The 12,948-nt window shown below is 55.9% G+C and overlaps 1 protein-coding gene across 4 annotated transcripts; it reads right to left on the reverse strand.

The window, feature by feature from the left end:
- Window positions 1-3,270: 3,270 nt before the first annotated feature.
- SLC37A2 (solute carrier family 37 member 2) lies at window positions 3,271-12,820 on the reverse strand. 4 transcript variants are annotated; one of them, XM_039564931.1, is made up of 20 exons: window positions 12,713-12,820; window positions 10,724-10,805; window positions 10,524-10,611; window positions 10,060-10,138; window positions 9,733-9,868; window positions 9,250-9,326; window positions 8,990-9,156; window positions 8,576-8,613; window positions 8,172-8,351; window positions 7,951-8,041; window positions 7,806-7,868; window positions 7,236-7,321; window positions 6,388-6,436; window positions 6,041-6,114; window positions 5,467-5,545; window positions 5,277-5,374; window positions 4,889-4,953; window positions 4,564-4,612; window positions 3,971-4,003; window positions 3,271-3,525 (listed from the first exon to the last, which is right to left on the reverse strand). In XM_039564931.1, exons 1-18 carry the CDS (start codon window positions 12,769-12,771, stop codon window positions 4,570-4,572), a joined length of 1,554 nt encoding a protein of 517 aa, XP_039420865.1. In that variant the 5' UTR covers window positions 12,772-12,820; the 3' UTR covers window positions 3,271-3,525; window positions 3,971-4,003; window positions 4,564-4,569. The 4 variants fall into 4 exon arrangements, with proteins under 4 accessions (XP_039420865.1, XP_039420867.1, XP_039420866.1 ...); XM_039564933.1 differs by lacking the exon at window positions 4,564-4,612; XM_039564932.1 differs by lacking the exons at window positions 3,971-4,003; window positions 4,564-4,612.
- Between the last annotated feature and the right edge of the window lie 128 nt (window positions 12,821-12,948).

Raw genomic sequence — 12,948 nt, forward strand, 5'->3', positions numbered from 1 at the left:
TCTCAGCACTAAAAGATCCCATGTGTGCCAGGATGAGGGCAGACCGGCTGTTTTCAGGTCAGGTGGAAAACCAGCCCGTTTTCCCCCCTAAATTCTCTGCCTGGCTGGTCAGAAATGAGCAGGGATGCTCCTTCACCAGGATGCCGGTGCCCAGCCAGATCCAGGCTCACCAGCCCGAGGGCAGCTGCTCCCTCCTGCCTGAGGCCAGGCAGGGAGCAGTGCCAAAGCAGACGTGGAGGGAGCACGAGTTTCTGCAAGGGAAACTCCTCTCCTTGATTTAAAGTCCTTGGATGACGGCAATTCCTCATGTCTCACGCTGCTCTCTGCTGGCACTTAATTACCCTCACTGGAAAAACTGCCCTCAGATTTCCACCTTGACTTTGCTGACTTCAGCTTCCCTGCTGTTGGATCCTGATTTGCCTTTGGCTGCTAATTAAAAAGCCCTTCAGCCTTTGCCAGCTGCTCCTTGCATAGGTAATTACAGACCGTGCCCCAGCCACCTCTTCACCTTCCCAGCAGACCAGTGGCATTCCTCCAAAATCTGTGTGTGCAACCTCTTCCCAATCTGCCTCCTGGCGAATGGCGTTGCTGTGCTGGGGGACTGTGAGGTCACCTGGAGAAAAACCCAAGCCTAAAGAGCCCAAATCAAACCTAAAGAGCCCAAATCAAACCTAAAGAGCCCATTTCAGGTGGATTTGTCCCATCACAGAACAGAGGTGGACACGTGTCCCTGCTCTCAGGGCTCGCACAGCCCCTCGCTGCCATGCAGTGCCCAAGGGGCTCGTGGTGGAGGAAAAGCAGCGGCCCCTTACCCAGCAGAGGAGGAACAAGGCAAGTTGCCTTCCAGACTCCTCCCAGCGGATCTCAGCTCCATTTAAACAGTTTTTTGGCTAAGGCAAACGCAGGGGATCCACTCTCTGCCTTCCCGCTCACCCCTCAATTCCAAAGCTCAGTGAGATCTGGAGTTTTCTTTGGCATTTGGCTCTTTTTATTTTAAGCTTAAAACTGCCATGGGCTGTGTGCCCTTTCTCCTCGCTCCTGGCAGCAGAGCCGAGGCTGTTCAGACTTTCCAAACATAAGTGGGACATGGCCCAGGCCTAAATTTGTCCTGGAAAAATTGTAAGCAGCTGAAAGAAGAAGCAGGAGGGGGGAAAGGCAAAAAAAAAAAAAAAGGAAGAAAGCGGGGGAAAAAAAACCCCAAACCAGCTTGCTGTTACAAAAAGCCCCCATGTGTGTCAGGACTTCTGGGATTTTTTTCTTGAACATGTATTTCAAGGCCCCCCACAAGAGAACGGTCACTAAGCAATGTGAAAACTCCATCACACGTGCACTGGAAGAGCCATTCCCAGCCCAGCACACAGATCTCTGCTGGGAGCGAGGTCCTTGTGCCCTCAGAGGCCACATGTGCCACGAGCCAGTGGCCTGGGGACACTGCAGGCTCAGCCCTGCGGCTCTGCTGAGGACAGACCTTGGCGTGACACCTCTCCCTCTGGCTCCATCAGGGTTTAGCCCAGCAGGATTGATATTTTCCTGGGAAAAAGGGCAGTTGGGGATGGTATTTTTCTCTGCCGGCTCCATCATTTTTCCTGCTTTTTTTCCCAAGCAACCAGGGAGTTTCCAAGGCCCATTGAGCACCACTGGTCAGAGCAGAGAGGATTGAAGGCCATCACTCTTTGGCCACCTCAAACCTGCAGCTGCCGCTCTCCAAGCTGCCTGTTCCCCTGTGCCACTCCATCACCTTCAGGGGTTTACAGGGAGTTGATCCAACAGGCTAGCGAGCTTCCTCCTTCCCCCCCCGCCTTTTTCCCCTTTGCTGATGAAATCAGCACTTAATAAAATCACATCAGGCCCAGATGTTTTCTCCCCAGGTCAAGATCCGAGGAGGTGAAGTCAATTGGAGCTCCAATTTATCCCAGGCATACACCTGGCACCAGGCACTGCTCCGCCCTGGGCACAGAGCCGGAGCCTGCCCAGGCACGATCCCCGGATGGCGAGGGACTGGAATCACATCCCTGAGAGCTGCTGGGCCCACGTTGGGAGGAAAATGTGGACACATTGGGAGCAACTGGGATCAACTGGAAGGTACTGGAACCATGCTGAGGGGACTGAGACCACAACTGGGATCATACTGGGAGCAACTGGGACCACACTTTGGGCAACTGACAGAAACTGGGATCGTCCTGGAGGTAACTGGGAGTAACTGGGAAAGACTGGGATCATTCTGAGGTATCTAGAACATTACTGGGGCGACTGGGAGTCCCTGGGAATGACTACAAGCATGCTGAGGGCAACTGGGATATACTGGGAGCGTCTGTAACCATACTGGGGCTGACTGGAACCATACTGGGAACAGCTGGGGGCAACTGGGACCACACTAGGGGCAACTGGGTGTAAAGGGGACCATGTCAGGAGGGACTGGGACTATTCTAGGGGCAACTGGGACCATACTGGGACGAACTGGGAATAACTGGAACCATGCTGGCGGCAACTGGGATCATACTGGGGTCACAGTGGGAGCAGCTCAGTCCATGCTGTGAGAGACTGGGATCACACTGGGAGTGACTGGAATCATATTGGGATTGACTGGGAGTGGCTGTGAGCAACTGGACTCATGCTGAAAGCAACTGGGGAGAACTGGGAGTGACTGGGAGAATGCTGGGGCCTAAAATATCGGGGTCGAAGCTCTGCAGGTCGGGCCCCCCCCGGAGCACACAGCTGGCTGCACAGCTGGCCCTGGCTTCAGTCAAGTGACACTGGGGGGGCCTCTGAGCCCATCCCTGCCCAGGAGCCTGCAGGGCTGGCAGCCAGCGGCACCTCCTGGGGCCCCTCCTAATTAGGAAGTGTCTAACGAAGATCATCGGCCGCCCGCACCGGACCGAGAGCAGCCACGGTGTGTGGACAGGTCACCATGGCGTGGGGGTTGATGCATGTTCCTCTTCTGGAGCTAAATGGTGTGATTTTGGAATGTTAATAATCAGGAAAAACGTTGGGTTCGGTGTTTTTTTCAGTGGGACGAGTCAAGGAGTAAACCCAGCTTAATTTGAGCTCAGCCCAGGGATGATCTCTGTGTAGAATAAGCAGCACTTTGTTGGTGAGGCAGTGCCTGAAGTGATTTGGCATCATCCTCCTGATGCAGACCCTGGAATACCAAGCATCTGGATGGGGCAGGCTCACAAACAAGAGACTGCACATGGAGAAAAGCAAGAAGAGGGGTGTGTGATCACTGTGAGGGGGGCTGAGCCCAGTCAGGACATGGCACAGAGTGGCCACACAGGTTTTGCACGTTTTTATTAATAAAATGGCCGATGGTGAAGAATTGACCCCGAAAACCGTTTGGCCAGGGCCCTTTGACTGCTCCTCGCCCCTGCCTCCGTTGGAAGCAAACCTATGGTGGCAGTGAGCCCCCGGGGCCGTGCCCGAGGCTGGGCTGCAGCTTTGCCCAGACGCGCTCCCGGTGTGCCCCAGCCTCTCTCCTCCCTCTGGGCTTGGGGCGGCTCGCAGGGGGCACGTCAAAACTCCTTAAACCTGCGGGGAGAGGAGAGAAGCGAGCGGCTGAGCGCGGAGAGCAGCGTTGGGATCGATGGTGGACACGGCGATGCTGCCAGAGATGGGAAGGGAAAACAGCTCTGCCCCATCTGCACCACAAGGAGGAGAAGCAGGCACAAGGAGGAGATCCAGATACTGTTTTGTCTCTGGCCAAAGCTGAAATATGCCTAAAAATCCTACGGCATTTGTGCCTCTTCTCTGCAAGCTGCTCCAGAGACGCTCCCCAAAGCCCTAAAGACATTGCAGTAGTTCCACAAACCGAGCCAGCTGCTTCCCCCAGCAGAAACCAGCTGGAATTTGGTGCAAACACAGATGCTATCAACCCCTCCAGGACAGTCCTCATCCTAACCAGCCCCGGTACAAGAGAGCGGAGCCCGACAGCCCTCCACCGGCAGCCGGAGAAGGAGATTTGGGCCGCACTTACCGCAGCACGAGGCCCAGACTATTGGTCTTTCACCTGCAAACACAAGACATAAGGGACGAAATGTTCGCAGGGGGTCGGGGTGTGGCAGCCCCACTGCCAGGAGAGGCTGTGGCCCCTTCCTCTAGGTGTCACATGGAGGGTGGGTGGCAATCAGAGCCAGGCCAGTGCTGATTTGGAGATTATTTATACACTCGCTGCAGTGATTCGGCTGCAGATTTGATTAGTGAGCCCTGGCTGCATGTAATCAAGCTCAGTAGCACAGGTGGGCAAAGCCTTTAAATTCAGCCATTTCAAGTGCATTAATCAATCCCAATCGATTGGGCATCTGGGCTAACATCTCCTAAGTCAGCCGGAGACAAGGATGCACTGCCCAGCCACATCCCCCTCTCCCCACTTCTTCCCACCCCACCACCCTCCCGGACTCTTCCCCAGCCATTGCAATTTGACCCTTTGATTCCCAGATCTTGATCTGGGCCCTAAATGATTGGGGGAGTGGCTATTTCTAGGCTGAGCCTGCAAAGTGAAACTCGGAATCAGAACGAATCAGGCTTGTGTTTGCATTTAATCCTCAGGGCTCAAGTGGAGATACTTACACCAAGCTATTTCCCATCCATCACTGACTCTGTTAGCTGCACACTAGAGCTACAAAGACACAAGGACGGTGTGTTTAGCACCCCAAGTGTTTTTTGAGGTGCAGATGGCTAAAATCCCCCAGGTGCTGCCTTGGCTCAGGGTGGAAATGTCTCTGTGGCCACAGGAGCGAGACATCAGGCAGACGGCTTGGCGAAGCCCGGGGCGATGCCCACGTGAAGATGCAGCAGCAACAGCAAGGGATAACAAACATCTTTCTGGAGTGGCAATGACGCCGTGTTTTGGCATCGTGGGACCAGAGGCTGCCCCAGGTTGGTAACTACGTACCCTCTCTTCCTCGCCATGTAGCCACACCAGCCACGGGCCTCTTTGACCACCACACGAGCAAGGAGCTGCAAGAGGAAGGGTGGAGGATCACTGCAAGGCTGGTGGCACTGCAGCCTCCAGCCTTGGCATGAGTATTTCCATCACCAGGAGATCAACTCTACAGCTCTTCCTAGCAAAGAGCCTATGAACTAAATCTGTGCGAGGAGGACGTTGTTGGGAAAAGCCAAGTGAAGGCAGAGGTTTGGAGTCGATACAGGCCTTTGCAGTTTGCCCTGTGCCCAGATGTCTTCTGAGAACCATCTGTACCCTCCACAAGTGAGCAGGCAGCTAAAAGGGAGTGTGTGAAACCCCAGGGTAGAGAAAGGAGTCCTACTGAGGAGAGACCTACCAGACAAGCCAGGACATCAGCAGCTATCAACATGTAAAAGACATTATTCCAGCCCGTGGGAGAGATGAGCCCAGCGAGCAGCGGCCCCAGTGCAGCACCTGCGAGGGCACATGAGCCACATTAGCCCCTGTTCCCCTCCTTGAGAGGGCACCAAGACACCCAGGAACCAGCATCCCCTGGCCATACACACCAATGGATCCCGTGCCGTCGATGATGGCTGTGACAGTCGAAAGGGCTTTGGCATTTCCTTTGAGAGATTCATGGGTTCCCTGTAGGGATGGAGGAATAAAACATAAGGAGCAAAAGCAGCTTTGGGATGCACAGCTGGCAAGTCCCAGAGTGAAGCCGATGTCCCAGGCAGCACTTTCCATGTGTCAGACCCAGCCACAGATGGGAAGACCAAACTCAAATGCTGCCTGCAGCCAAACCATGGCAAAACCCGGATCGCCAACAGCGGGCAGAAATTCCCAGGGGATTTGTCACCAAATATTTCCACTCTGCTTGTGCTCAGAGGGAGATGCAGCAAAACTGAAACACAGTCGTGTGGCCAAGGTGAAAAAGCAACAGGAAAAACCCCCGTGTTTAAGGGAGGGCGCAGAGCGCAGCACCAGGTGTGAGAGCTCTGCCCTTCTCCACTGGGCTTCAGAGGCATTGGAAAACAAAAGTAAAATGCAAAAATCCCAGAAAAACATCCCTCTGGGAAAGAGGGAACAGCCTCTGGGTGTGCAAGGGCAGCGTGGCGGGGTCTGAGGTGCACCTCTTACCAAATCTGCCGACACCGCTGTTGTGATGAGCGCGTAGGGCCCATTAACCAGAGCACCACAGATGATCAGCATCGCTGCAGAGGTACCCGGGAAGAAATTAAATCTTTAGGTGCAGGGAGCAGCAGGACATTGGATCCATCATCCCCAGCTGTGCCACGCATCCATCTCCTGTGCATCTTCATTTTCCCATGGAGATCCCACCCAGCAGGCAGTGAACACTCATCCAACACCACCCTCCCCCAAATTCAGCCTAGGAGCCTGGCTCAGGAGGAGGAATAAAGGCAGGTGAATCCACAGTATCTTCCATCACCAGTGACAGGAGCAGGCTGCACCACGGAGCTCCTTACCTATTGATGTGCCAATGCCGTTCTGACCGATGTGGTTATACAGGAACAGCTGGAAAAGAGACACAAGGAGAAGCAGTTGTGGCTATTCCAGCTGTTCTACCAAGCCATTTCCTTGCAGCAGTACCCTGGGGATGGGATGGAGAATGTGGGGACCTGAATTACTGCTGGTGCCAAGCGCCAGCTGGGCTGGGGGGCTGAGTGCACCCCTGACGTCTGCATCCCACCGATGAAATACCTGGCAGCTGGCAAACAGAGGTGCTGCCACGATTTATGGCCACCGAGGCTCTGCTGCCTCCCATGGCTGCAGCCAGACACTAATTTGCCCCCATGGTGCTATCGGGGCTGTGGATGTGACCCAGCCCCTCTGCTTCCCAGCGCGCTCCAGCAAGGCTCCCATCCCCGAGCCAGCCAGGACTGGATTACAGCTAATTAGCCCCGTTGTGGAAGCAAAGCCAAATGAGCTCTGTGCAGGTGCTTGGGAAGGACGTCCAGGCCAAGCTCCAGCAGAGCATGAGGCCATTGGCATGGGGGCTTTTGGGATGAAAATCAAAGAGACAAAAGCTGGACCGGCTCAGTGGGACCCCCAAGGCTTTGAGCAGAGTTATGGCAGGATGGGAAAAAAAAAACCTACAGGGTTTTTTTAGTTGTCACGGTCTCTGTAATCCCCTCCCAGCCCCTAGAGCTGGACATCCCTCCCAGGAACATCTGGGAGCATGAATCAATCCCAGCTCTCATCTCAGCTGAGCGCATGACCAGCTTATCCCGGGAAAAGGAAGGTAGCTGTGACTCAAAGGAGCCGGAGGATGGCAACCCCTCGTGACAGGTTTGGGGGCCGCGTGACAGCTCACCATGGGAGCGGCAACCACCAGCATCACGCAGCACGTGGTGGCCCTGCCGCCAGTGTAGTCAGAGATGAGGCCAGCAAAGATCCCCCCTACAAGAAAGAGTCACAGGTGTCAGTCACACCACCCCAAAGGCAGAGCTTTGCCCTGCTTTGGCCCCAAATGCAGCGTGATGCTCCTTCATCCCCCATCTTCTGACCAGTACATCCCCAAGGTTAAACACAATAATATCAGAGTGAAGAGCTTTGATTTATCCCTTCCACTTCCTCCCTACAGATGGTTTCTCAGCACTTCCATGCAGCTCTGGTCTCTTCCATACTTGCAAAGTGTAGGGAAAGAAGTGCCTGAGCAAGTGAGACCTGAGGAAAGAGGCTGTGATGGTCATCAAAACAAATGGATGCCAAAATAAAATTGAGGGGTGTTTGCTGCCTGCTGAGTGCTGTGAACACTGAATAAACCTCTCTGGGGAAAGAGATGGTGTTGCCTGTAGGGGGGGACCAGCCAAGGCTGGTCAAGGCCAGGATTGTCCCTAAATCATCCCTGATCCACCCCCTCCACCTGGGTATGTTGACGAACCTAAAATACCCCCAACATCAAAGAGGGTCGACAGGTCCCCGGCTTCCTTGGCACCGAAATGAGCTATGAGGGAGAAGGGAAGAGAAGAGTGAGGAGATGCTTCTTTCGCAAGGCTCGCTCCCGCCTCGCTGTCCCTAAAACTCACCGACGTTGACAATGTAGAGGGGCAGCCAGTAGAGGAAGGTGTAGCTCACCAGTTTGGCAAAGAGCAGGCACAGGGAGAACTCCACCACACCCTGGGAGGAGAGGAGGAGACATCAGAGGAGCCTCCTCCTCCCAGCCTCCTCCGGATGGTGGGTTTTGCCCATTTTCTGCCCTGTGGACACCTTTTGATCATCTGAGCTGCTCTGGCTTTGCAGCACTCACAGGTATCCGAAGTGCCCCAAGGAAGCTGATGGCTTCGGGCTCCTCAGCTGGCTCCTTGGGGCTGTGGGAGTGATCCACACTGCTCTGGCCTGAGAGGCTGAGTGGGCCCTCGTTGGAGGTGACTGCTTCAGGATCCTTCTCACTGATGGTCACTCCTCCAGGATCCTCGTCATGAGCCATCTAAAAGAAAGCCAAAAGCAGGAGAAGTGGCTGTCACAGCTGGAGGAGGCTGAAACATTGGATCTGGGGCATGACCCAGAGGATGCTCACAGTGGAAGAGCAACAGCCATCCCCTGTGACAACTGAACATTGCTCCAATTCCTGCCATTACAGCCTGATGACCCAGTTGCACCCTGAGTGACACCCAGCCCAGGACAAGCCCGTTGGGAATCTGTGCGACTCACGTGATGCAGAGGTGGACTGCAGTCAACATCTTCAGGATCTGCAGGGAGAAGGAATGCCCTGTGAGAGCCTGGACCAACCCCACTCCACCTGCTCTCCCTCCAGCATCTCGCAGGGGCTGGGAGCCTCCAGGTGTACGCTGCGTCTCTGGGTGCTCTCTTCCCCAGTAAAAACCCAAAGGACTTCCCAGATATTTCCTAGAAAGACAGGCTCAGGAGTGACTGGTACAGGGGATGAGCCTGCCTGGACGACCCCAGAGGATGCTGAGCATCCCCATGGTGGTCAGATCCACATCCCTGCTAGCCATAGGTTGAAAATAAGTATTTGGGGTTGCCAAAAATGCTTCGAGATGGGCAAGGTGGAAAACTGTATCTATTACAGCAGTTGTCTGCTGTGCCTCAGATCACAGCACTCACACTCCACGAGGAAGAAGAAGCAGATGATGCCCACGGTGGTGATGATGATGCCGGGCACAACGAAGGACAGGCCCCAGGCAGAGGAAACCCAGGCGCCGGCGATGAGCGACCCTAAGATGTTGCCGACGGAGGTGTGCGAGTTCCAGATGCCCATGATCAAACCTCTCCTGGTGGGGACACAGCTGGGTCAGTGTCACTGGGGGGGCTGCCAGGGTCAACAGGGACCAGGACTGGCATGGGACACATGGAGAAGAACTCACTTTCCTTTCCCAAACCAGTTTCCAACGCATGCCACGACCGCAGGCCAGCCAGTCGTCTGCACCAGCCCATTGCAGACCTGGCAAGAGATGGGGAGCATCACCCAGCAAGCACCAACTACAGCCACGGAGCCCTGCACTGTTTTGGGCAACTGGGCTCGAAAATAGCCACCCCTATTCCAAAGCTGTTAAGAAAACACTGGGTTTGTTTGTTTTTTTCCCTGCTGGGGCAGTCCTGGAGCCATTTGCATCATTCCCATGGCTAAACTGGGAGTGGCTGGTGTTGCCAAACCAGCTGCCCGCACTGCTCGGAGATGGGCACACCCGGTGGTTTCGACGCCCACACCACGCACAGCCAGGTTTTGCGGGGAATGGAAATGCTCAGTGATCCCCCGCTCAGAAACAGGGCCACCCTAATCCCTGAAGACCACTGGAAAACTGGGATATGATAGTGATAAAGCCTGGATATCCTCCAGCACAACACACCTGCACAACGATGAAGTACCAGAGGACATGGATGTCCCAGAAGTAGCCGAGGCCGAAAAGTGCAGTGAAGAGCCCACTCAGCACCATTCCCCCCGACAGGTAATAGCGCAGAGGGAGGCGCTCCCCAAAAATGCCGCTGCAGAGAGAGGGAAGAGCACAACAGAAGCTGTCACGGGTGATGCCACCAATGGGCATTATCACACTGAGCCAGTACCCGAATCCTGAGCGGATCCCTGGCTGCTTTCCCATTAGCATGACCCCATCCCAGTGGAAACCAGTTTCCGGCAGACTGGTGCAAACTGGTGTGTGGAGGGAGGCCCTGGGTACCTGATAAACATCCCGATGGCGTAGGCCACCAGGAAGGCATTATCCAGCGCCCCAAAAAGCTCCTTGTAGTTGTCCCCATCTGGAAAACAAGATGGGGGTTACTATTATTGCGATGGTTTATTAGGGCCACCTCAGCCTGGCCCCCACCTTGTGTCCCCTCCCCATGGCTGCTGGCTTGGTCTTGTCCCCCACTCCCAAAAGCCTCATCTCCATGGGGGGTTCTGGCAGCATGGCCAGGTGCCATCAGCATTGGCACCTGGTCCTGTCCTGGATTTCACCACCCGATGCTGCCCTTTGGCCCAGGGGCACAGGACAGACACTCACCACTTAATCACCTCCGGGTGCCTAACGAGCAGCTGGCCCCCTGCCAAACCCCAGCCATGGCCTGGTTTTAGGGAATGGGGGAGCCCAGCTCAGCTGCCACGAGTGTGAGTTTTGGGGTGCTTGGGAGGGCTCAGCCTTACCAAAGGGGGCCCAGCAGCACCATGTGCTGCTGTTGGAGTCATTGTGGGGGTTCAGGCCCAAGGCTGAGCAGTTGGGGTGCAGCTGGCTCTGCAGAGAGAGAGAGAGAGGGGGTGAAATTGAGGTGCTGTCAGCACCCCCCTCCCTCTTGTGTCCTCTCCAGGTTCCCTGTCCCCACAGCTGTGGTGAGGCTGGAGCTCACCTTGACGATGCTGATGGGTTTTCGGGAGAGGTGGTAGCTGGTGTAGGAGAGGAAGGTCAGTACCAGAGTCAGCCCCCGATAGCTGTGGGAGGAAGGAAGCAGTCAGGGTTTGTGGGACAGGGATGGGTGGCCTCAGCACCCAACGGGACGCTTCTACCGGATTGGTGACCCAAACCAGCTCAGCTGAGCTGGTCAGGAAGTGAACAGCCCCCCCAAAGCCCAGGACGCGGCTTAAAAAGATCAGCTGAGTTTTGTGAGGAGCATAAAGCAGAGTTTCCAGCTCCTCAAGCAGTTACATCGGGGTGAGCAAGTGCCTTCCTGGTGTAATGAGTGGAAACTGCGCTGATTCATCATCACCCCCGGGGTTAATCAAAGATACGCTGGAAAAAAAAAACGCAGGAGGTGGGATGCCCGAGGCAATACCAGCTCCCCTTCCTCCACCAAATAGCCATTTCCTCCTCTTTGCTTGGATTAAATGCAGGGAAATGGGGGAGTGTGGGCTCAGGAAATGGGGATGCTGCTCCCATCAAAGCTGATAGATAAAGCCTGGAGAATCCCAAGTAGGATCTAGCGCTTTCTGGAGTAAGATGGGCATCTCTGAAGGAGCTATCCTGCCTTCAGGAAGGGTTTTATGGCAGCACAGAGGATGCAAGTGATCAGAGGCAGCTGCAGCACACAGACATGTCACGGGGTTGCTCCAAGTTTAGAAAAAAACAACAACCTTTTTTTTGGTGGTTTTGGCCCATCCTGCTCCTCTTTGCAGTTTCACTTCTCCCTGGAGCTGCAGCAATGACGGGCACCCTGCAAATCCAGGGCAACCCCCTGTGCTGGGGTGCCGGCTCCAAGGCTGCACTGTGGCTGAGAAACTGCTGCTTCCCACCCCAAAAAATGAATAAACCACCCAAAATCACTGCTAGTGACTGCAGGGCTGATCCAACAGGAGCAGAGAGGCCACGGTAGGGAAGGGGAAGATAAACTTGTCGTGCAGTGCCTGCCTGGGCCAGACACTCGGGTGTTGGGTTTTTTTCTTTTTACTCTATGTGTTCTGGCAGAGAAAATTCCAGCTGATGGAAAACCAGGGGGAGTGCTTGGCAATGGGCTTCCAAAAAATCCAAATATTAATTGAAATTAAATGGGCAGAGGGCCCATCACCTCGTCAAAAGAGAAGGCGGCCGGCAAGGTCTCTGTGTTGGCCACATCACACTGAACTTTGAGCCTGAGGGCCTGAGACATCTGGAGGCTGGCGGGTGCTGCTGCTCATCTCGGGGTTCCCCCCCACTCCAGGGCCGAGTTCAAAGCCCTGAGCTGCAATTGTTGTGGGCTGACCCCATTTCACAGTGGGTCCGGTGCCTGAGGGCGATGCTGGGCCCTGGGTGAGTGGCCCCCAATCCTGTGCAGGTCCCCACCCCAGGTCTTGTCCCCATCCTGGTGCCGGTTCCCACAAGAAGTGACCTGCCAATCCAAGTCTGGTTCCCGTCCCAGTGTCAGTCCCCAGACAAGTGGTCTCCAGTCTGGCGTTGGTCCCAGTGCTGGCCCCCATGCCGGTGCCAGTCCGTTGGTCCAGGGTCAGTCTCCATCCCAGCGCCAGTCCCTATGCCCAGGGCCAGTCTCTATTCCAATTCCACTTCCAGTGGTTGCCAGTCCCCAGTGGAATGACACCCCCTCCTCCCTAACCCAGGGCTGATCGCTGCACCGGTTCTGGTCCCCATCCTGGTGTCGGCTCCTGTGTCCAGGGCCAGTCTCTATTCCAGTGCTGGTCCACGAAAGAGTGAGCCCCGTTCCAGAGACTGTCCCTATCCCGGTGCCGATACCCTCTCTGCCCGATGTCAGTCCCTATCCCGGTGCCAGTCTCGATCCCGGTGACAGTCCCGATCCCGGCGCCGGTCCCTTTGTCCCGAGCCGGTCCCGATTCCCGTGCCGGTCCCTACGTCCAGGACCAGTCCCGATCCCGCTGCCGTCCCCCCCATCCCGCTCCCCGATCCCGCTCACCGGCTGTCCCGGGGGAGGGCGCGGAGCAGGCGAACCCCGGGGGCGAGCGCTGCCCTCATGGCGGGCGGCGGCGGCGGCGGCACTCGGGCACCCCCCGGCTCCTTTTCACCGCCCCCGGGGCCGCCGCTCCCGCCCCGCCGGCCCCGGTCCCGCCCCGGCCCTGCCCGGGCACAGCCCCGGCAGCGACGGGTGAACCGGGCTGTCCTCGCTCCCCCTAAAACAAAAATCCCCTTCAA

This window comes from Corvus cornix, chromosome 24 (genome assembly GCF_000738735.6).
Source record: "Corvus cornix cornix isolate S_Up_H32 chromosome 24, ASM73873v5, whole genome shotgun sequence".
Lineage (NCBI taxonomy): Eukaryota > Metazoa > Chordata > Aves > Passeriformes > Corvidae > Corvus > Corvus cornix.